Source organism: Bubalus kerabau, chromosome 15 (assembly GCF_029407905.1).
Source record: "Bubalus kerabau isolate K-KA32 ecotype Philippines breed swamp buffalo chromosome 15, PCC_UOA_SB_1v2, whole genome shotgun sequence".
Lineage (NCBI taxonomy): Eukaryota > Metazoa > Chordata > Mammalia > Artiodactyla > Bovidae > Bubalus > Bubalus kerabau.
In genome coordinates, this window is record NC_073638.1 from 39,314,384 (window position 1) to 39,335,969 (window position 21,586).

At 49.4% G+C, this 21,586-nt stretch overlaps 1 protein-coding gene across 6 annotated transcripts in view; it reads right to left on the reverse strand.

Moving 5' to 3' along the window:
- BMAL1 (basic helix-loop-helix ARNT like 1) overlaps window positions 1-21,586 on the reverse strand; it is a 109,932-nt gene that overhangs the window by 32,887 nt on the left and 55,459 nt on the right. For 3 of the 6 annotated variants that reach the window (XM_055548575.1, XM_055548570.1, XM_055548572.1), the window contains 3 exons: window positions 4,504-4,632; window positions 1,382-1,506; window positions 522-668 (listed from right to left, as the gene is read on the reverse strand). In XM_055548575.1, the coding sequence (XP_055404550.1) occupies window positions 522-661 (140 nt within the window). In that variant the 5' untranslated portion in view covers window positions 662-668; window positions 1,382-1,506; window positions 4,504-4,632. Of the gene's footprint in view, window positions 1-521; window positions 669-1,381; window positions 1,507-4,503; window positions 4,633-5,021; window positions 5,044-5,627; window positions 5,763-6,148; window positions 6,281-6,327; window positions 6,413-21,586 lie in introns of those variants that run through there. The other 3 variants (XM_055548571.1, XM_055548574.1, XM_055548573.1) reach the window with 3 other exon arrangements.

A 21,586-nucleotide genomic window follows, 5' to 3' on the forward strand; every position in this document is an offset into this window, starting at 1 on the left:
AAAAGGTGCTATTTAATGTAAGAGGAACACTAATTCAAATAATGTGTTAAGGACAATGTCACTGCTCCTATACCATTTCCAGAGATGACCTCTACTTTCCATTCTACAAACATTAAGTAAGCCATTGATGTCTTCCTCTAGACAGGTCCTTAGGCAAAGCTCTCTTTGAAACCACTGAGGTTATATCCATGGACTTAGCCATGTTGCTCACAGGAGCAAAGGAAAATGAAGAAAGTGGTAAGAGGTGGAACTTGGCTTTAAGGCTATTCGTTTTCCCTCGAAAATCTGGGGACCTGAGCAGGGTGCACAAAAGGAGAGTAAATGGCTCAGCTGCACTGGAGGCTCCCTCCTGCTTGCAATCTAAGGGAAGATAAAGGGAAAAGTCAAGTCAGATCTTTCATCCCCATCCCTTTTCATAGACAGGATCCCTTCTTCCAGAAGGAACAGTAGGGCCCCTGGACGTTCATGCCCGTAAGCTGACACCAAGTTTAGAGAGAGGAAGACAAGCCCAAAGGCCTTACTGGTAGTCTGTGGAGCTGCCCTTGCGTTTCCGGTTGCAATCCACACCACCGGGGCCCAGAGGGCTGGAGAGGAGGTCGGTGGCACCTGGGGACATGAAGTCACTGATTGTTGAAGAAATGTCCATTCTCTGGTCGGCCATTGGAGGTCTGAAATAGGTACAAGGGGACAGAGGTGCAATTATTTCCACAAGCTTTTCTAAGGTGGTGGAGGACTAGGGTGGCACTGTGGGAGGACAGGGACTTCATGACAGTGCCAACATCTCCCCCAGCCAGCTGGGACGAGGACAGGCACTGCCAGAAGGAGCATTATATTCACTCTAGGAATTATTATAGGTAATTTAGGCTCATCTGCTTGTTTTTTCTGACAAAGATACAAAGCTCAGAGAAACTAGGTGGCTTCTCTTAGGTCCCTGCGCCAGGGCATGAAGAACTAAACCAGAACCCAAGGCTCTAGTAGGTACAGCCCCATGTTCCAGCCATGGAGGTAACCTAGTGTCCCAGATGTTCTCACAATCCTAACTTAATTTTCTTTCAATCAAATCTAATCGATGAAATAAATATGATCTGCTTGTTATCTCTGTATTATTATTATAGCTTTTATCAAAGTTGTAGGAAAGCATAAAATATCCTTTCTCAGCCTGTAAGTCCCACTTGGGAGTCAAAAAAGCAGTCCCTCCCCATCACTGGTCCAGGCAAAGTCTGTCTAGTCTTCTCTGCCTGTCCTTTTGCACTTGGGATTCCATTGCAAGGAAAACCTTGCATAATGAAGTGAAAGCACTGCAAACCTTTGCAAAGTATTTTGAGAATTCATATCTTAAAAGTGCAAAGCAAGTCAGCTCAAAAGAGAGACTGGCAAGTACCTTGCAAGAGGCTCCAACTCCAAACCCAGGTGAAGGGGGCCGTGCACTGCCAACCGTTGGGGTCTGAGCTCCAGGCAACGTGACGGGGGCTGTCACTCCCTCTCTCTGGGCCTGAGTTTCCTCATCTGCAAAGTGAAAGGCGAGGGTGAGCTTTTGTTTCCACTGTGTCCACAGATTAGTGACCGGAGCCCTCCTGGTCACTCTCACTGTTGTTGCTAGAGTGAACACTGACTGTGCACATAGCTCTGTTCATTTGAGCTGTTATCTCTTAGTATAAACTTCTAGAAGGAGGGCTGACAGGTCTAAAGGGGACATACATTGTATGTTTTGCTACAGAAACACTGTGCTCCAGAAGAGCACAGTAACTTTCATCCCCAATAAAAGCTCTTGTCAATCTGAAGGAAAATACAAAATCTCACTATTTTTACTTGTATCTTAAAATTATTATGGATGGTGTTTCTGTTTATAGGCATGTCTTTCTTTCTTTGATGTGGACCTTTTTTTTTTAAGTCTTTGTTGAGTTTGTTACAATACTGCTTCTGCTGTTTATGTTCTGGTATTTTGGCCATGAGGCATGTATGATCTTAGCCCCCCAACCAGGGATTGAACCTGCATCGGAAAGCAAAGACAACCACTGGACCACCAGGGAAGTCCCTATAGGTATTTCTTGGTTACTCCTGGTGCCCACTTGTGTCCTGTTTTATTACCATACTGCCTTTAGCATCAATGGGCTTCCTAACTCATGCTCACCTGGGCACCTGAGCCTGGTGGAGAAAAGCACACAGCAATCCCTGACGCCCCTGCTCTGCGACCACATTTGCGCTTTCCTCCTCCAACACCTTGATTTTCACCCTTAGCCGATAAGTCAGCTTTCTACGCCACTGAGAAAAGAAGCCAGTGACCACTTCTACCAGCAACCTAGACACTACTGGCTAGGACCCCACCCCAAAGCATGCTGCACCCTCCTCTCTCATGAGTGTGGACCATCCACCCCAACCCTGCATCATCCACATTCCGCATTATCTTGCATCGCTTCTACAAGGACAAGAACACATTGCAACAACACTCATCCTGGGGGGGCTGGGCAGGGAATAAACTCTTTTGAACTCGATTTCCTTCCAGTTACTGCCCCATTTCTTTGTTTTCAATTGCTTTTCTCTTCCTCAAGACAAATCAACTCAAATCAGGCTTTTGTCCCCATCATTCCAATATATCAGCCCCTGCTGGGTTCATTAATGACCTCCTCATTGCTAAATCCAACGGCCAGTTCTCCATCCCCTCCCTGCTTGGCCCATCAACATATCTGATAGAGCTGATCTCTCCCTCCCGGCTCTCAGCTTCACGGTTCTCCTACTTCAGTGGTCACTCTTCTTTTGTCTCTATAGCTGTTTCCTCTCGTCTCCCTCACCTCTAGGTGAGCGATCCATGGATGTTCCTGGCCCCCCTCTCTGCCTACACTCCCTCCCTGGGAGATCTGCCTAGTTTCACTGTTTTAAATAACTACCTATACTATGACAACTCTCATATTTACATCTCCAGCCCAGACCCCTTCCTGAGTTCCGAAGCATCACCTTGACATCTCCCCTTGAACATACAATAGAAACATGAAACATCCATAACCAATCCCTGGTTGCCCGCAAGCCCAGCCTCTTGGTCATGCCCAGGTCAGTAAGTGGTACTTCAATCCTGCTTGCTGCTTCTAGGCCCCAAACCTAGAAGTCATCCCTGACTCCTTTTCTTCCATGGCCTGTATCTAATCCATCAACAAATCCTATTAGCTAAACAGTCAAAAAAAAAATCCAAAATTCAACCACTTCTCCCCTTTTTCCTTCATATTTCTGTTCAAATGTCCCTTTATCGGTGAAGTTTGCCAGGATAACCATATAATACACACCCCCACAACTCTTTCTAACCACCTCTGCTGCTGCTGCTGCTAAGTCGCTTCAGTCGTGTCAGACTCTGCGACCCCATAGACGGCAGCCCAGCAGGCTCCGCCGTCCCTGGGATTCTCCAGGCAAGAACACTGGAGTGGGTTGCCATTTCCATCAGTCCTGCTTAATTTTTTTTCCATTGCCCTTATCCACATCTGGCCAGCAATAACCTACTTAATTTACTGGCTGTCCTCTCCATTAGATCATAAGCATCAGAAGAGTACAGACTTTGGTTTACTATCTGTGCCCTTAGTGCCCAGATCACGTTTCAGCACATAGTAAGCACTCAATAAATACATATTGAAAAATAAACAAATTTGTATGTTAGGAATATTAATCTTTGCTGATCATAGATGCTGTAAATAATTTTCTCCCCTTTTTGTCTTTTATCTTTGCTTATGGTGTTTGCACGTGATACTAAAAGTGGCAGGTTTTAAAAACTTCTCATCCCTAAAATAAAATAAAATAATTTTATAAAAGAATAAAAATTAAAATATCCTCTTCTTTGCTAGCAATTTTGTAACTTTAAAAATTCAGTTTTAATCCACTTGGAAATTATTTTTGGTGCAGTACTTAAGGTTGGGAATTTCTAATTTCCCTCCAAAAAATACAGTTATTCCAACACTACTTACTAGGTCTATATATCCTGTTACCAGTCACTAGAAATGCCACTTTTCTTGACTCATTTTTTAGTCTGAACTTTCTATTCTGTTCCCTTGACCGGCTTATTTCCATTCTGGCACCACACTGTTGATGACTATGGCTGTAAAATACATTTTTATATCTGATAGAACAATTCCTTTCCCTCTTTGTACTTTCTGTTTTCAGAAATTTCCTGGCTAGTCTGATGTATTCTTCAAAGAGTACTTTATAATCATTTAATCACACTAAAGGCCCTGCTGTGGCTGCCGCTGCTGTTATTATTACCAGTACTACTGACATTAAGAGAAGCAGGTCAGCTGTGAGCAGAGCCCTACACCTAGGGTCCCGGTGACCATCTGGGCCACATGTCAGACCTGGGATGCCACCTCTGCCCCCACCGCTCTTTCGGAACAGCCAGACATTTGCACGAGGTGGAGTATTCCAGGTTTCAGGGATTTGGGGAGAAACCACACTTCCTAAACGAAGAACGACCGTCGGGGCTGCAATGATAGTGTATCTAGGTGGGGGTGGGTAGGACAGGATTGTTACCTGAAGTTACGGTTCTTAAACCTCAGATCCACCTTGGGAGAAGCAAGGGGCCGCTGGACTTGTTGGTCACCTCAAAGCGATTATCATGTTTTGTCGCTTCCTTTCAAGCCGTCAAGTTCTTCCAGAAACCTGCAGTGGGGCCCACAGGAAAAAAAAAAAACCCAGACAGGTCACTTTGAAGTAGGTACAGTTGAAAGTCTCACAGCGGCTGAGGGAAATGAGGAGCTCAATCATGACTCCCAATGACAGGGAGCAATGCTGAGCTCACCATCCCATCCTTCAGCTGCCTGTTCAACTCAACTGCAAACACATGAGGAAATATGCCGGGAGATATTTTCTGTGAAAAACAATGCCTTTAAAATTACTAAACGTAGATTCTTGGACACGGCCTTAAGAGGAAGAAGATAATTATATTTTTCATTTCTCCCACTGGGTCAAGCAATAACAACAGTGAACGCTGACTGAGCGTGTACTTGGCATCGGGCGCTGTTCTTACTGCACCATGTAGATTAACTCACTTAGACCCGACGATAACTCTGAGGTAAGTATTAATACTACTGTTTCCACATTTGACCAAAGAGAAGATTGAGGCAGAGAGAGGTGAAGAAACCAGCCAAGGTCACTCAGCGGGGGAGAGCAATGGGGCTCCGGGAGCTACACCTGCCCCTGAGGACACCACTCAACTTGCTCCAGCCAAGTGAGTTATCTAAACGCACACAACGCGGAACAATAGAAAGCAAGTCTTCAGGAAACATTAAGCCAAGACGAAATGCCAGCAGGGCCAATGCCTGAAATGGCTGGGAATGAGCTAAGATGTTTAAACAAAATGTCCCTGAATTTAAGTACGTCTGGTAGAGAAATCAGTTCTGAAAAGCTGCTGACGTCAAAGGGGGGGCGGGTGGTGCTGCCCTGCCCACCTCCGGCTGACAAGATACAGGGTCTCCTCCCTGTCCCTGTGAACCCTGAAAGGGAAACAGGTTCTAAAGAAGCCCCCTTACTCCTTCCCTGCTCCGCCTTGAGATGAAAAGACAGGGGCTTTAAATGGGGTTTTTCTGATCTTTCTGAAGCACAAATTCTGGCGCTTCATATTCCGCGGGCTAATTCTGGCCTCTTGGATAACCTACCTTGCCTAGATCATTACAAAGGTCTTCAAATGAGTATCCAGGGAATAGAAAAGACCGTGTCCTTCCCATTTACTCTTCTTTGCAGTCTGGTTCAGAACCGCTTCCTGTCAGACGCTGGTAACCCCGTCCCAGCCCCTGCAAAGATGTGTGCAGGAGTTCCGGGCTTCAGTCTCCGAGCCTTATGGGTACAGTAGCGGCACAAGGATGCAAAGCCCCCAGCGTAAGGCTTCCGGGGGCGGAGGGGTGCTTACCACACAGGGCCCCACATCTGAATCAGACCAGCATCCAGCTCCCATACTATCCTCCCACCCCAAACGGCAACTCAGGATCCACCCTGGGCATAAGCCCCTCTCCTTCCAACATCCCAGAGCCGCGGCCTGGCCCTTGGATAGGAGGGTCCAGCCACTTCCCTCCGAGCCTTGCCCTCTCCTCACTGTGCTCAGAGGCAGGACGCCCCCTTGCTTAAAACATTTCAACGGCTTCGCTGCTCGCCTAGGCCCTCCAGATAATACCCCAAACACCTAGCAGGAAACACCAGGCCTCCACAGTGGGCTTGCTCATTCCCCAGCCCAGGCGTGTGCATCCGCTGCCAGAGGCGCCAGGCCACTGAAGTACTTCAGTTCCCAAGAGCACGAGGCCTCAGCTGCGTCCACTTCGTTTTGCAGGGAGTAGGCGTGGCTCCCTTTGCCCACTCGGTCACCTGGTGAACTCCTGCGTGCCTTTCAACTGCCCTCAGGTGTCTCCTCAGGGAAGCCTTCGGCTCTCCCCGGCTGCCGACCCTTCCCCCTACCCACTGCGGCCCCGCCCCCGCCGTCCCGCCAGCCCCGCCCCGCCCCGCCCCGCCCCACCCCCGCCGTCCGCCCCGCCCCCTGCACCTGAATCTCAGGGTTCCGCATCTCCCAATACCATGCCTCTCGTTTTCTCTTTTCCCCACATCCCTGAAATTTAGATAGAGGTCCTCAGGACCAAACACCCCACAAATTCTCATTTTGATCATTTTTTTCCAATGTTCAGATTTCCTTTATAGAAATCATAAATGCTAACAAAACATTTTAGCACTCTATTTTGCAAAATCTAAACTGTATTTCTTGTATGCTTGGACAAGAAAGCTGAATCAGTTGTGACAAATATTTTTTGGAAAACTGTTTTCTCTCCAGGAAGGTGTTCTTAGATACAAGACAATAAATGAAACAACAAAAGAGACAAAAACCTTTTCTGTGCTGCTGCTGCTAAGTCACTTCAGTCATGTCTGACTCTGTGCGACCCCATAGACGGCAGCCCACCAGGCTCCCCCGTCCCTGGGATTCTCCAGGCAAGAACACTGGAGTGGGTTGCCATTTCCTTCTCCAATGCATGAAAGTGCTAATTACCTCTTAATAGAGGTTTGAGCCAAGGAAGGGGGCCCCAAGAGACCAAAGGTACCTGGGAGGGGGGACCCCAGCTGAGCGGGGGTTGGGCCAGCCCTGGTTCTGCCATCCAAGTGACACATAGTGAGGATGCTCTGGGGAGAGCCTGGCCCTGGTCCTAGAGTGGGTGTCACATGTGAGCCCACTTCTGAGCTGGAGATTTCTGAGGGTGGGAGGGAGGCTCTCTGGGTGGCCAGAGAAAGTCAGGCACGAAGGGACCTGGGAATTATGCCTTGGAAGAGCTTGGGGGCCCCCCGTCCCACCCAGTCCCTCCTCGGAGCCCAGGAAGAAGATTCTCTGTGGCTCCACACAAAGGAACAAGGGGGCTGGAAGAGGTGGGCATGTCATCCACTGTTAGACACCCAAAGGAGACCACCACTCCTTCGAGCACAGCAGGGTGAGGCTAACTGCCCCTTAAGAAGCCCACACACACACCGTCCACAGGAAGATGGCCACAGGGAGCCCTCCAATCACAGACCAGGCATCTCTCAGCTTTCCCTCTCCTTGCCCCAGCACCCTAGAATGACAAGAAGAGAAAGTGAAGTGTGCGGATTATACTAAGGTTCAAACCTATAGATGCTCCTCTGTGTGGGGAGTCCGCAGGCTGCCCCATGTCAGGCCCAGCCAAGTGACTCTCCCAGACGGATGAACATGAGTGAAGGGGACAGCAGCAGCCTTTGAACTGGCCCTGACCAACTACCCCCTTACCAAGAGACCAGCAACTGCCAGATAGAGACTACCCCTTTAGCCAAGGTCTCAGATGGATGGTAGTACCAGCAAGAAGCAAACCTAGGCCACTGTAAGCTCCTGAGATGCTGAGGTTTCTACTAGGGTGATCAGCTCTTCTCTTTGCCTCCGACCTTCCTGTTTGAGCACTGGAAATCTTGCATGCCAGGAAACCCCTTTGTCCCAGACAAACCAGGAGGCTAGGTCCCCTGCTTTTCTCTGCTGTATCACTCATCCTAAGCCAACTGACAGAGGCAGGAAGAAGGAAAAACCAACTCCAATCCTGGAGCCACAGGCCAAGCCTGACCTGGGAGGAGGGAGAGGGAACAGTGCAGGTCACACTGGAAGAGTCTCATCTTCACAGTAACCTATCTGTTCCTCGTGGTCATTACCCCAGTTTTCGAGGTAAGGAACTCAGCATTGAAGAATTAAAGACATCTTGCTTAAGATGACATGGTTAACAGGTGGGGACTGAAATCCATGTGTGTCTGGCTCACTGGTGGTTCTTCTTTCTTCTGCCACATAACTGCCCATCCAGCCCCCAAAGCCATCCCCACAGTGGAAAAGACAAACAGCCCAAAACAAGCACTCCTGGAGAAGGAATCAGGGAAGCGATAAGGAGCAATCCTGGTTCAGGAAAGCTACAGAAACTGTCTCTGGCTTCCTGGCAGCCAGGGCAGAGAAGGAAAGGATCAGCCCTTTTCCTTCATTAAGGTTACCAAAGAGGGGTACCTGTCTGGGAGACTGTGGGACATGAACAACGCTATGCCAGATGGCTCTAGGAAAATAAGGACCCTAGTAAAAGCATGTCCCCCTTCCTGCCCCCACCTGCAAGTGTAACAGCTAGATGGAGCTCTATTGAGACCACTTTATGAAGTCCCAGATGTCACTGGGGTACTGGTTTTTGGTGATGTGGCTTAATAAAAGGGCATGGCTTAGGAAAATATGGATGATAGTGAATCAACATCCTTGCTTACCCTGTCTAGTCAGCTGCGTGCTCACTGATGGACTTCCCACAAAACCCCCAGCTCCCTGCAAGGACCCCTGTGTGGCCACCTCTGCCTCCCCACAACATACAAGGAGCTGGCCCTGGACACAGCACCTGCTCCAATTCTCCATCATATTCTCAACTTGAGGTTTACTGTGGGGAGGAATGTGGAGTTGCTCTGGTCTTCCTATGGTGGTGGCCTTTGAGCAGAGATAACAGACTGAAGGGTCTCTGGCCCCACTGAAAATCCCCCTGAGACTCTCTGGTTATTCTGACAGCTTGTGGGGAGTTTGGTTGCCTTCCTTTAAAACAGATGGATTTAGCGATCATTCACCCACAAAACCAGGTGCCTCAAGTCTAAGGTAACAGGGGCTTGCCCCAGTATCATTAAGCAAGCATTTCTTCAGCCCAAGTGGAAGCCAGGGCACCCGGGACACAGAGGGGAATGTTTAAATCCCCTCAATCGTGATCACTGCAAAAGGTAGCGCCCTGCCTGCAGTCATGTGAGCAGCACCCTACCCAATGCCAGTGTGCACCTTCACTTCTGTAAGTGGCAGAGATTTGTAGAGCATTTACCCTAAATTTCCAGCAGGTGGTGGTCAAGTGTCTTGAGGAAGGAGGGCCTTTTTTTCTAGCTGTGGGCCGCAAGGTAGCTGAAGTAAGTATAGGAGCAGAACAGAGGAGAAAATGATTAGCTTATTTGATATGTGTGTGCAGGGAAATGGAAGGAGGAGGGACCAGGGAGGAGGTGAGTCTTGAACCAGGTGTTGTAGATGCTTGCCTGGCAGGTTGGATAGTTGGAATGATGTTCTGAGCAGAGGACAGTGTATGTGCAGTGGCTGTCAGGGGCCTGGGGAGAATCCCGTTTGTGGCACTTGTGTACCCAGTCCTGCTGGAAGCTTTAGATGCTTGGGAATCCTGAAATCAAACAAAAATCAAGGAGCTTGCACTTGGAACTACAGGACTTGAAGGGCCTGTTGAGAGGGTCTCACAAGGGGCAGAGGCTGTGAATTCTGGATTAGATTGTGAACAATGCTGGTCGATGCAGAAAAGATCCCCAACACCATGGACAGAGGAGAGTCTACAGCATTCCAGTCCTGGAGGCCTATTGAGGGCTGTGAGATTCTGCGATCTAATTAAGAGGCACAATACAGGGCATACTCCTAGCCTAGCAATGGTGCTAAGTACATGTTTGCTGAATGAGTGATAAAAGGGATGCCTTCTTAGACCTTTGCCAAGTCTATCACTGAAGTATAGGAAGGAGAAAAGCCAGAGGAACAAGCTACAGATCCACAGTGCTTTCTGGAAGGACCCTTGGTCCTGGATGGGGATGCACAGACCACTGGCGGGACCAGTTTGGAGACTGGCCCAATACGGGTAGACAGTCGAGCCGCTGCCCAAACTGAGGTGGATCAGCGTATGAAGGCAAAGCACAGAGGTCATAAGAGAAGGGTCATAACTTTTTTGGACACTGGTTGAAGGAGAATTTTTATGTGCAGAAAACAATGAGTAGACAGGCAGATCCAGATTACTCCTTTAACAGGTTAAATAAGAAAGACTGCAGAGTGACTTGGAGTCCAGGAATGACCAATCTCCTGGTAAATACCCATGAATCTCCTGAAAAGGGAATGGATATTCCTTAGTGCCTTCAGTGCACCAGGCCCTTTATGACATGGTGGTTTGGAGCATGCGCTCTGCTGGGGGGTGACGGTGAGGCTCCAAAGCCTGACCCCACCAGGCATTAGTGCCTGGGGTGCAAATCTCAGTTCCAACATACGCACAACCCTTAACTTGGTGTGTAAGAGCCTCCTGACCTGGGAGATGTGGATGACAATATATCCTGCCTCAGAGCTGTGGCGAAGATGAAAAGAGAGGCAAAACATGCTTAGTCAGATGTGCGGACCCAGAACAAGCCTTGCCTCCCCAGACATCGAGCATCTCCCCCAGGCCCTACCCTGGGCACCTGGGTGCAGAGGAGAACGAGGCCTGGATCTTTCTGGGGGAGGCAGCTCATGTGAGCCCCCCGGTGGCTTCAGATTCTATTGTATCTGACACATGACAAGCCCTCCACGTGGAAAACTATCATTATTTTCTCATTTAACCATCACAGCAGCCCTTTTAGGTGGCTAATGTTCTCCTATTTTAAAAATGAGGAAGCTAAGTTTCAGAGAGGTGGTTAGGTAACCTGAGCAAAGTCAGATTTCACAGGAAGGTAGATGTAAACTCAGGTCAGTCCTATCTAAAGCCCATAGTCTTTCCTCTATGTAGCATGGCCTCCATGCAAAATAAGAAGTGGGCACATTCCAGAGTATGCAGGGATTGAAAATTTCTCCACAGCAGCACTTCCCAAAGAGCTGTCACAGAACACCGACTCTATGAGACTTAAATGCAAAGACATGGGAGGGGGGGAACCCATGGTCAAAGAAGCGTGGGGAGTTCTGGTTAAAGGCTGTGTTTCTCCTCTGCAGGGCTTCTAGGAACCTTAAACAGGGCCCTGCAGAGGGCAACGGTCGGGGAGCAGCAGGGTCTCCATCTGCTCACAGGCACTGGTCCCCAGGCTTTCCTGCATCCAACATCTAGTGGACGGAACTTGGGTGGGGCACGCTAAGGGGACGCTTGCTCTGCAGGATCACTCAGGATGCAGCAATACTGCTTTTCTCTCCTTCCATGCCCATTCCATGCCAGAAGGTGCTTGGCATGGCTTTGTCAGCTTCTCGGCTCCTCTAAGAAAAGCCTGATGTCTGAGGTCTCTGTCGCACCTGTGCCTGGCCACCTCCTCCGCTCAGGGCACACCCTCTGCTCCGTTGTGTCCTCTGCCTCTTGCACCCACGTGCATTCAGCCCACCCGCCGGCTGAGACCCAGGATTTCTCTGCACTCCCTGGAGGATGGCGATGGAATCTGAAGTTGCTGGGGGCAGGGGAAGGGGGGCTGCCTGCCTCAGAAAGATCCAGGCCTTGTTCTCCTCTGCACCCAGGTGCCCAGTGTAGGGCCTGGAGGAGATGCTCGATGTCTGGGGAGGCAGGGCATGCTCTGGGTCTGTACATCCTGGCAGCTCTGTCCTGTCAGCTCTGGGAGGCAGCCTCCTGAGGGCAAAGCTCTCCTCCTGATCTTTAACCCTGACACACCCCTGCATTTAACGATGGCACAGGGATGACCCCTTCTGCCCCCCACCAAGAAGGATCATTAACCAAAGACACATCAGCCTGGCTTCATGTTGTTGCTGTTTCTTTTCTTTCTATTTTCCCCCACCTTTTTTTTTTTTTAAAATGCTACAGACTAAGAGAATAGAGCTTGGCCCTAAAGACTCAGGGAATGAACATTCTTTCCACCAAAGAGCCTGCTGCCTGATGTTGAAAAAAAATTATGGAAAACATCTGCATCTTGTTCTAAAGGAAACAAAAGGATGTACTGCTGTTATTCGGTGATAACGAGGAGGGGTTTCCCAGGGGGCGCTAGTGGTAAAGAACTCCCCTCCCAATGCAGGAGGTGGGGGTTTGATCCCTGGGTTGGGAAGATCTCCTGGAGGAGGTCATGGCAATCCACTCCAGTATTCTTGCTGGAGAATCCCATGGACAGAGGAGCCTGGTGGGCTACAGTCTGTGGGGTCACAAACAGTTGGACATGACTGAAGTGACTTAGCACACACACAAAGAGAAGGATGCTGGTGTTGAGGGGAAGCAGAAGCAAAGATGGGGCATTGAGTGATATATGGAACAGCCTTCACCTTTGTGCCTTGGCAGAGAGCAAGGCCAACTGCAAAGTGGGGAAGGACCTGAGGAGCAGCAGAGCCCCCTGGTGGGCAAGGCTATGCGGTGCGCATTTATCCAGAGATGGTCAACCAGGCCTGTGACCTCCTACCCTGACTCCCCAAGCTGGAACCGAGGAAGAGCCAGGGTTCCCCTCCTGCCAAGTGTCAGGCAGGGGGGTGGACAAACGGGGGAAGGCATGATGGGGACAGGAAGAGAGGACGGGGCAGTGGTCAGTCCTCTGAAGCCAGACAGCCTGGGTTCAAATCCCAGTCCTGCTGCTGACTAGCTGTGTCCTGGGCCAGTTACATGACCTCTGGGAGCTGCGGTCTCCTCACCTATGATAGGAGGATTCCTCTTCCCAGATTGAATGAGGCCAATGCACAAAAAGCACTTAGGATGCCTGTTGGGTTAACTGTGGTTACCGAAGTGCTGAGCTGTGAGGTGAGACCAGGAGCAGAAGGCCGGGGGCTGGGTATAAGTATGGAGGTCACAGAAGGCAAGCTTGGGCTACAAATCTGGGGTGAAGGGGTGCAGAAACAGTGGGAGGAGAAGCCACTGGGGGAGAGGGGAGGGCCTGGCCAGTGGATAAGCTCTGGGAGTAGGAGGGAGAGGATGAGGGTGATGGGGAAAGGCCTGAAGAGGGACCTGAGAGTGGGGCTGGAGAACACTCCAGAGGCCTGTGTGCTGCAGTGGGCAGCGTGGAGAGTGCCTTTGAATCTGAAACCGAGGATGCTGCTTTGAGAGTCCACCCCTTTTGTCCTACAGCCAGTTAAACTAAAATCAGAGAAATAACTGCCATGGGAAGCTGGGAAGACGATAACGAGAAAGCCAGATCAACAGGTAATAATAACAAAACTGTAGAGTTACCAGAGAAGGCAACGGCACTCCACTCCAGTACTCTTGCCTGGAAAATCCCATGGACAGAGGAGCCTGGTAGGCTGCAGTCCATGGGGTTGCTAAGAGTCGGACACAACTGAGCGACTTCACTTTCACTTTTCACTTTCATGCATTGGAGAAGGAAATGGCAACCCACTCCAGTGTTCTTGCCTGGAGAATCCCAGGGACAGGGGAGCCTGGTGGGCTGCCATCTATGGGGTCGCACAGAGTCCGACACGACTGAAGCGACTTAGCAGCAGCAGCAGCAGAGTTCCCAGGAAGATGAGACGGTGAAAGCAAAGGACGATGACCTCCCTGCAGAGATGGGGATACAGGGGAAGGGGGGCCAGCGGCTGACAGTGCTGCCAGAACCAGGATGCACGGTGGGGAAGTGGGGAGACACCTGGCTCAGAGGGGTCCGGGGACACCGTCCCGCCCGCTGCAGGGTTGGGCTGATAGGGAAGGAGGCCTCAGATGGCTACCACGGCCCCAAAGCCCCAAAGTAATGCATCCAACAGAACTTACTAGACACCCCTGTAGGCCAGGTAATTTCTACAGTGAAAGAACTGGTAGCCGGAGTGAATTTCCACCACAGATTGCCCGTGGCAGTCAAATTTCAATTCGGGCCAGTTTTGTAATGATGAAGACACTATGCGTGTGCGGTCCCACAATCCTCCATGAATCTTTCAACAGATATTCACTGAAAGCATCCAGGTGCCAGGCACTGCTCTCCACGGCAGGGCTGGGGCAGGGGACAGAGACCCTTGTCCTCCTCTCATATACATTCTGGTGACCGAGGCCAGCAGAGGGATAAAGAAGTAAACAATGCTGGGAGGTGGGAAGTGCTGGGGAGGAAAGTCAGCCACGGGGCAGGAGGAGCACTGGGGAGGAAGGTGGAGACGTGGGGAGCCGGAGGAGAAGCGAGGAGTGTTCCAGGCGAGAGAGGAACCGGTGCAGAGGGCTGTGGTGGAGGCCACAGGGTGCTGGGCAGACCCCTGTAAGGACCTTGGCTTTGACTCTGAGTGAAATGGGATGGCATGACCCACTTGGGATTTAAGTCTGGCTGCGGTGCTGAGAAGCGAGGTGGGGGACCCTGTGGGGGAGGTGCTGTGCATACAGCCATGCACAGTGATGGAGGAGCTGTGTGTGTGTGTGTGTGTGTGTGTGCGCGCGTGCGTCTGTGAGTGTATATGGCAGGTGGTGTGTGTGTGTGATAAAGGTAGCAGCATCACCAGTGAAGGCCAGTGAGGAAACATCTAGACCAGTGAACAGTCGGGAAAAGATGACACAACTCAGGCCCAGTCTGAGGAATGACTGAAAGAACTCGAGGTATATTTTCAGGCAGGCTGTGCGAATGAATGGGATGTGAGGTCTAAGAGGAGCTGGGGCTGGGTGGCCATGGTGGGGTGGTGAGAAGCTGCTGAGTGTTGAATATACTGTGAGGGAACAGCCGGTGGGATTCCACATGTTTTCTGGCGTGAGGGCTGTAGCCCTTCCCGTGAACAGAACAAAGGCCCCCAGCCCAGGGGGCCAGTGGGAGAGAAGATCCCCCCTGAACTCCCCCTGCTGGGCAGCATGCCCCGTGTGACGGCTGGAGGAAGAGCAGCCTTCCTGTGGTCCACCTAGCAGGGCAGGAGCAGACGGTCAGGGACATGTTGAGTGGGAGGTCTGCACCACAGACTACACTGTGATCCGTGTACCTGCCGCCTGCCTTCCTGGAGCAGCTGCTGCCTGCCTTCCTGGAGCAGCGCCCACCTCCTATTGACTGAGCATCACATATGCTGAGGATGGTGCTAGCCCTTACCCAGCTCATTTGGTCCTCACCACGACCTTTTAGGGAAGGTATTATGATCACTATCATGTAAAAAGATGGCACTGAGGCCCAGAGAAGTGTAGCAACTTGTCCAAAATCACACAGCCAGAATGGGGGATCAAAGACAGAACCCCGACGTGCCCAACTCCCAGAGCTGGAACTCTGCATACGCTTCGTTGCTGCAGAGACTCAGCAAAGAAAAGCAAAAGCGATGTCCCACGTAGGAGGAAGAGGGCAGGGCTGGCTCTCACCCACCCGCCTCCCGCCTCCGGTTCAAGGATGCCCAAACGGGTCACAAGGCTGTGAATCGACCACAGTGCTGGAGGGGCATGGCTCGTGAGTTTAACTGGTTAAACAGTAAATCAGATGGTTCTCCCTGTTCCAGTATGGAATGCCTGGGAACCTTTCTGAAATGTACTTGTCCACTTAACTGCCCTGGCAAACACGGTTTGAGGGCGACAATTTAATTGTATGATGAGTGCCAAGGCCTCCTGCCAGTGCCCCAGATCTCAGATGTTCATCTGAGTGTTTCCTGACCCCAGGAATAACCCTGCAAGTTCCACCTTTAACTAAAATGGAATCTGCTTGTTTTCTTTCATTGGTCTCTTTCCTACACAAGGAATAAGCAAAATTTCAGCGATTTCAGTTTCATTTTTCTGAGCCTTAGTAACAGCAAGTGAGAGTTACATGTCTAGGAATCTCAAACAACGTGAGTTGTAGAGCTCAAGATACTTTTTCTGAGAAAAATATTCAGTGCAAGAATCACAACAAAAATGACACAAAAACTAGCAGCAGAAACCACGCACTGGGCTTTTATTCTGTGCCATGCAGTGTTTTTTCATCTAGTTCTCAATTAGAAGTAACGAATTCTCAAAGAGGTCAAGTAAACTGCCTGTCAATGCTTAGCACACGAGCGGGAAAGCCGGGATTCAAACTCGGGTCATCTGACTCCAGAGCTCTGTGGCAGGTAAAGAAATATTACCCTTTCTGAATTAAGTGAAACAAAACAAAAATAAAACCTGCTGTAAATCCATGAAAAGGCAGTGGAAAAATAAAGCACGTGAATAGGTAATTTGCAAAATTTGTACAGTCCATTTGTTCAGGCAGAGGTCACAAAAACAAACTTGGTAAAAAGCAAGGAGGCCTGCCTGGTTTTCCTTTCTGAAAAATCTACACATAGATGGTAATACACACACACACACACACACACACACACACACACACACACACACAGATGGGAGGGATGAAAAAAACAGAGATGGCCAAGTTGAAAAAAGATGATGATAAAAACTGTGTTTTAGACTCTTAAGATTATATATTTTCTAAAAGGGCCAGGGGAGACATCAAAACACTTTATTTCTCTGACAAGGGATGCAGTTAAATTCTGACTTCTACTACATACCCTCACGTAAAAGGACATTTCTAAGTGAAACCATTTCTTTTTATTTCAAGTCTATCCTAAGGTTTCTCCAGCTGATTTATAAGCTAACACACACAAACTCTCCCTCCCCCTCTCTCTCATACTTTCAAAGACTCAATACAGATATTTTTAATATTCTTTTAATTCACTTGAAATAAAATTTGTAAATCATATAACCTGCCAACACTTACAATTTCAAGACAATCAACATGGCTGTAATACAAAGAAGAAAGAAAATAAAGTTAGTTAAAATGAAATAATACATCCATCAATATGCAGAGGTTGGGCACAGCTACTCTCCAGACATAGTGAAAGATTTAATGAGATGCCTGTAGCTATTTGTAACAAATAGGTAAACCTCATATACTTCGGTGCTTGTGTTCCTGGAAAATTCAGTATATATTAAAAACATGCAAAATTTATTTTTGTTTATATGTAAAATGAAGTCAGATTCCAGGCCCGGGTCATTACATACACAGTTTCACCTACATGAGTGCCCTCTGAACTTTAGGAAACTGGGTAGGATGCTGGACAGTTCTTTGTTCTCCATGTGTTAATCCAGAATCTCTGCTGCCCTGCCCCACCCGGCAAAAGCCCTGACCCCCACAGTGACAGCCCAACCACCCCACACATTCCCAAGATGTCCTATAGGGGGCACTACGCACCCATTCAGAACCAGTATGTTTCAACTCTTTTCTCCAAAGAGAAGGGTCAAAGAAGGGGGGGTAAGATAGTTACTCAAAGCCATATAAGAAATCAACAGCAGAGTAGATGGCAGAGAAGAAAGGGGATTGTTATAATGTTACCCCATCGAGGATCTCATCTGATCCTTCTCCCACCCTGTGGGGTCAGTTCTATTATTGCCCCCAGTTTTCTGACAGAGACACTATGTTTCAGGGAGGCTAGGCCACTGGTCAGGGCCCCGTTTTTGGTAATTACAGAACCAGATTTTGTCAAGTCCTATTTATATTGCTTCAAGCTGCTCTCCTTCCAGATTTCTGGGTCCAGACCTCAGAAATCAGGTCCCTCATTTGGCTGCTTACCTCTAAAACACAGTAACCAGGAGGCAGGCAATCTAAAAAAACAACTGATGAAGAGAAAGATGGTTCAAACCCCGTTTCCCAGCACTTCTGGCTCAGCCTGTGTGTGACCACCGCCTGGAGCAGGAAAGCCCAGGGACGCGTGAGCACAGGAAGCAGACTCTTGATGAATCACCTTTTCCTGGACTCTTGGGGCAACCTGGCCTGAGCGTTGGGGTCAGGGCAGGGTGACTGATGTGGCTGCAGGCTGGGTCTTGGGGATGGTTACTGCCCCTGAAGACCCCACACCCCCACAATCCCACTCCATGCCTCACAAGTCAGTAGGCAGCTGAAGGGCTGGGCCCATGCTACCCAAGTAGGAAGGGCCAGACAGTGAACGAGGGCTTGGTCACCAAACCTTGAGCTACCAGGTATGGGAAACGGTCTGAAACAACCACTGCAGCTTCATGCACATCTGCCTTTGCTCATTTAACCCTAAAAGAAGCATCCTTAGGAAAGACACTGTTACTTCTATCTTACAGAAGAGGAAACAGAGACCACAAGTGACCTGTACCTAGTCGCACAGCTCGGGGACACAGCACCCAAGTCCAGTTCGGACTGGCCTTGACACGCCCTTTCTCATCTCTCTCACCTGTGCTTCCAAAACCCTTCATTTCAGGAAAATGTATATTTGGCACCTGCCATCCCAGCTTTGGAGGGTAGGTGGTATTGCATCTCTCCCTTCCACAACTGCTGGGGCTGTTCTGGGAGACTGAATGCTGAATTAGGAACTTGAAGCTATGGTCCAGTCTTAGAAGTCTTAGGCACTTTTCTCTCTCTGCTTTATGGCCACCAAAATCATGATGAAGCATTCTGAACACGAAACCTACTGCACTGGACTTCATGTGCAGGAAAAGAAAATACTAAGAGCCCAAGTTTGTCACCCTGATCAAAACCCACTGCACCATGAACCCTGCAGGGCCTGGCAAAGTTTGGATGAACCCATTTGTTGGTGACAAGGCAAAGGCCTCTGGACTGCAGTTGTTCTGTCAAAACAAATTCTGAGGATGTTTCATAGGAAATGGTTCAACTCAGGCTCCCTCCAAATGATTCCTTGCAAAATCAGTCAAAGTAGGGGCCAGTCCCAATCTAATGCACCATGGGCTTACTTCCAGTGCTAGGGCTATAAGATAGTACAGCGCTATGGCTGTAAGATAGTATGGCCCACAGCTAAGGGCATGGGCACTAGAGCCAGACCACCCAGCTCCAGTCTTCACCCCACCACTTCCTTGTGTGATTCTGGACAACATTTGACCTCTGCTCCTCAGGTCCTCATTGGCAAAATGCAGCTATTGACAGTACCCACCTCACAGGTGATTGTGAGCAGTAAGAAAATTCACGTATGGAGCTTAGGACAGCCCCTGGCCTGTGAAAAGCACTCAGTGAATGTCGCCAATCATTACTATTAATATGGACTGCCATGTTGCACAAGGGCAGCGGAAGGCGCTGGAGAACACAGACACTGGGGAGGGAGATGAGAGGCTGGGAGGAGAAAGGAAGGGGGCCTGTGAGCACGAATTCCAAACTCTACCACGGCCCGCCTATGGACCTTTGTTCTGTGTTGGTACAAAGGGCAGAACTAGGTCAACGAGGAAAACAGTGCCAAGAGGCAGATCTGGATTAGAATAAAGAAGGATTTCCTAACAGGCGAATATACCCATAACGGGGGGAGCAGGAGGCTGGGCGTGCGCGCCCCCGAGGGGACCAGGGCCTGACTGTCCTGATCAGCACAGATGGGGTCTTCCTACACAGGAGGGTGGCCATAGGAAGTGACCCCTGGACGCCCTTCCCTTGGACCATTCTGTCACTCTGATAAGGAGCAAGTAAGTGCTGATAGCCAGGGTGTGGCTTATCCAGCCTGAAGGATGGAGGCTGGACTTTGGACAGGTCTGAACATTTACAACCCTCAGGACTTTCACTTGAAGCTCTCAGTACTCCAGGTGGTGGTGGCCGAGGCAGCAGGGGCTCTGACCAGCAGTGGCTCAATGAACCAAAATGTTTCTTGAATGCCAGCTGGGTGGCTGGCACAGTGATTCAGAGAAAGTGAAATGACAGAGCTGTGGCCATGAACCATGAACACTGCCTTACTTTGGAGAATTTAAAGCTGGCATCAATTATGAATGCCATTGCTACATAGGGACACATAATATGAAGCAACCAGGCCTGCTAGTAAGTCCATGGGCTGGGACTGGGACAGGAAGGCCACAGGCAACTTCCCAACCTCTTCTCAGGCGAAGGTTTCAGGGTTCTTTATCCCGGAACCTTTTACTGACACAGCCCTTGACCCGGGTTTCCTTGGTCTCCTGGGCTGAGCTGCACACAGAGAAAGATGCTGGGACACAGTTAAATGCCAGGAGCAGGACGCAAGACAGAAAGGGGAGAATTTGCTCCTTGAACATTGGTTCAGAGGTAGGACAAACAGGAGGAATCTACCACCCTGAAATCGTGTTACTTTATAAACTATAAAAATGAAAATTTTTACTTTATCAACCAAAATACTGCTAGGTTGTATTAAAACTACAACACGCATTTGAGAAAAAGTATGAACTTCTCAAACTAAAATGCTTGCCCCTTGGAAGAAAAACCTAGACAGCATATTAAAAAGCAGAGACATCACAAAGGTCCATACCATCAAAACTATGGTTTTTCCAGGAGCCAGTCATGTACTGATGTGAGAGTTGGACCATAAAGAAGGCTAAGTTTCGAAGAATTGATGCTTTCGAACAGTGGTGATGGAGAAGACTCTTGAGAGTTCCTTGGACAGCAAGGAGATCAAAACAGTCAATCCTAAAGGAAATCAATCCCGAATGTCCATTGGAAGGACTAACGCTGAAGCAGAAGCTTCAATACTTTGGCCACCTGATGCAAAGAACCGAGTCATTGGAAAAGACTCTGATACTGGGAAAGATTGAGGGCTGGAGGAGAACGGGGTGACAGAGGATGAGACAGTTGGATGGCATCATCGACACAATGGATATGAGTTTCAGCAAACTTAGGGAGGTAGTGAAGGACAGGGGAGAGTGGCGTGCTGCAGTCCATGGTGTCACAAAGAGTCGGACATGACTTAGCAACTAAACAACAACAACAAAAGCTTATCAGCTATTTTCCAGGTAGTGGAAACTGCTAATTTATACATTCTTAACTCAAAAGCAGGTGAGTGGCTGTAGGTATCAAAAGAATAACAAAAAAACCCAACAAATTATGGAGGTGACACCGAGGATATTCCATGTACTGACTTTATTCTTTGCCACATGGAAACACCTGGCAACATGTTTGAGAACCACTGTCCAGAGTGGCAAGGCGCTCACTGGGCAGGAAGACAGACTCTCTGCTTAGAGAAGAGTGTGCTCAGTAACCCGAAGGCCCAGCCTGAGTAACTTGGGGCCCGGCCTGCTGTGGCCCCATCTCCTCCCTTCCCACCATGGACTCCTCAGTCCCAGCACATCACTGTACTTCCCTCTTCATTTGGCTTTTTGTCTGTCTGTAAGTAACTCCCACTGCTTCTTCTGGCCTGTGATCTCTTCCCTCCCACTCACTCCTCTCTGTGCTGCCCGCTACAACCTCAATTGAAAATCACTGCCCTCCAGCGCTGCAAGAGGAGTCTACCCCAGAAGCTTCCACAGCCCCTCCTTCCTCAGAAAGCCTTCCTCTTTCCCCTCCCAGCCTCAGAAAGAACTAACACCCAGAGCCCACTCAGCCCAGGCATGCCCTGGGCATTGGTCCAGGGCAAGAAAGAGACACATGTTCCAGCTCCCATGCCAGCCGTCCATAGATACTGGCCGCCCAGAGGGCTACACAAAGAAGGATCCTGAGGGTCAGAGAAAAAGACCACCATGATCTGCTATCACCCTTCAACCTAGAGGTTGGAGGGCTGAGAACAGCAGCACTCACACCCCTTCCC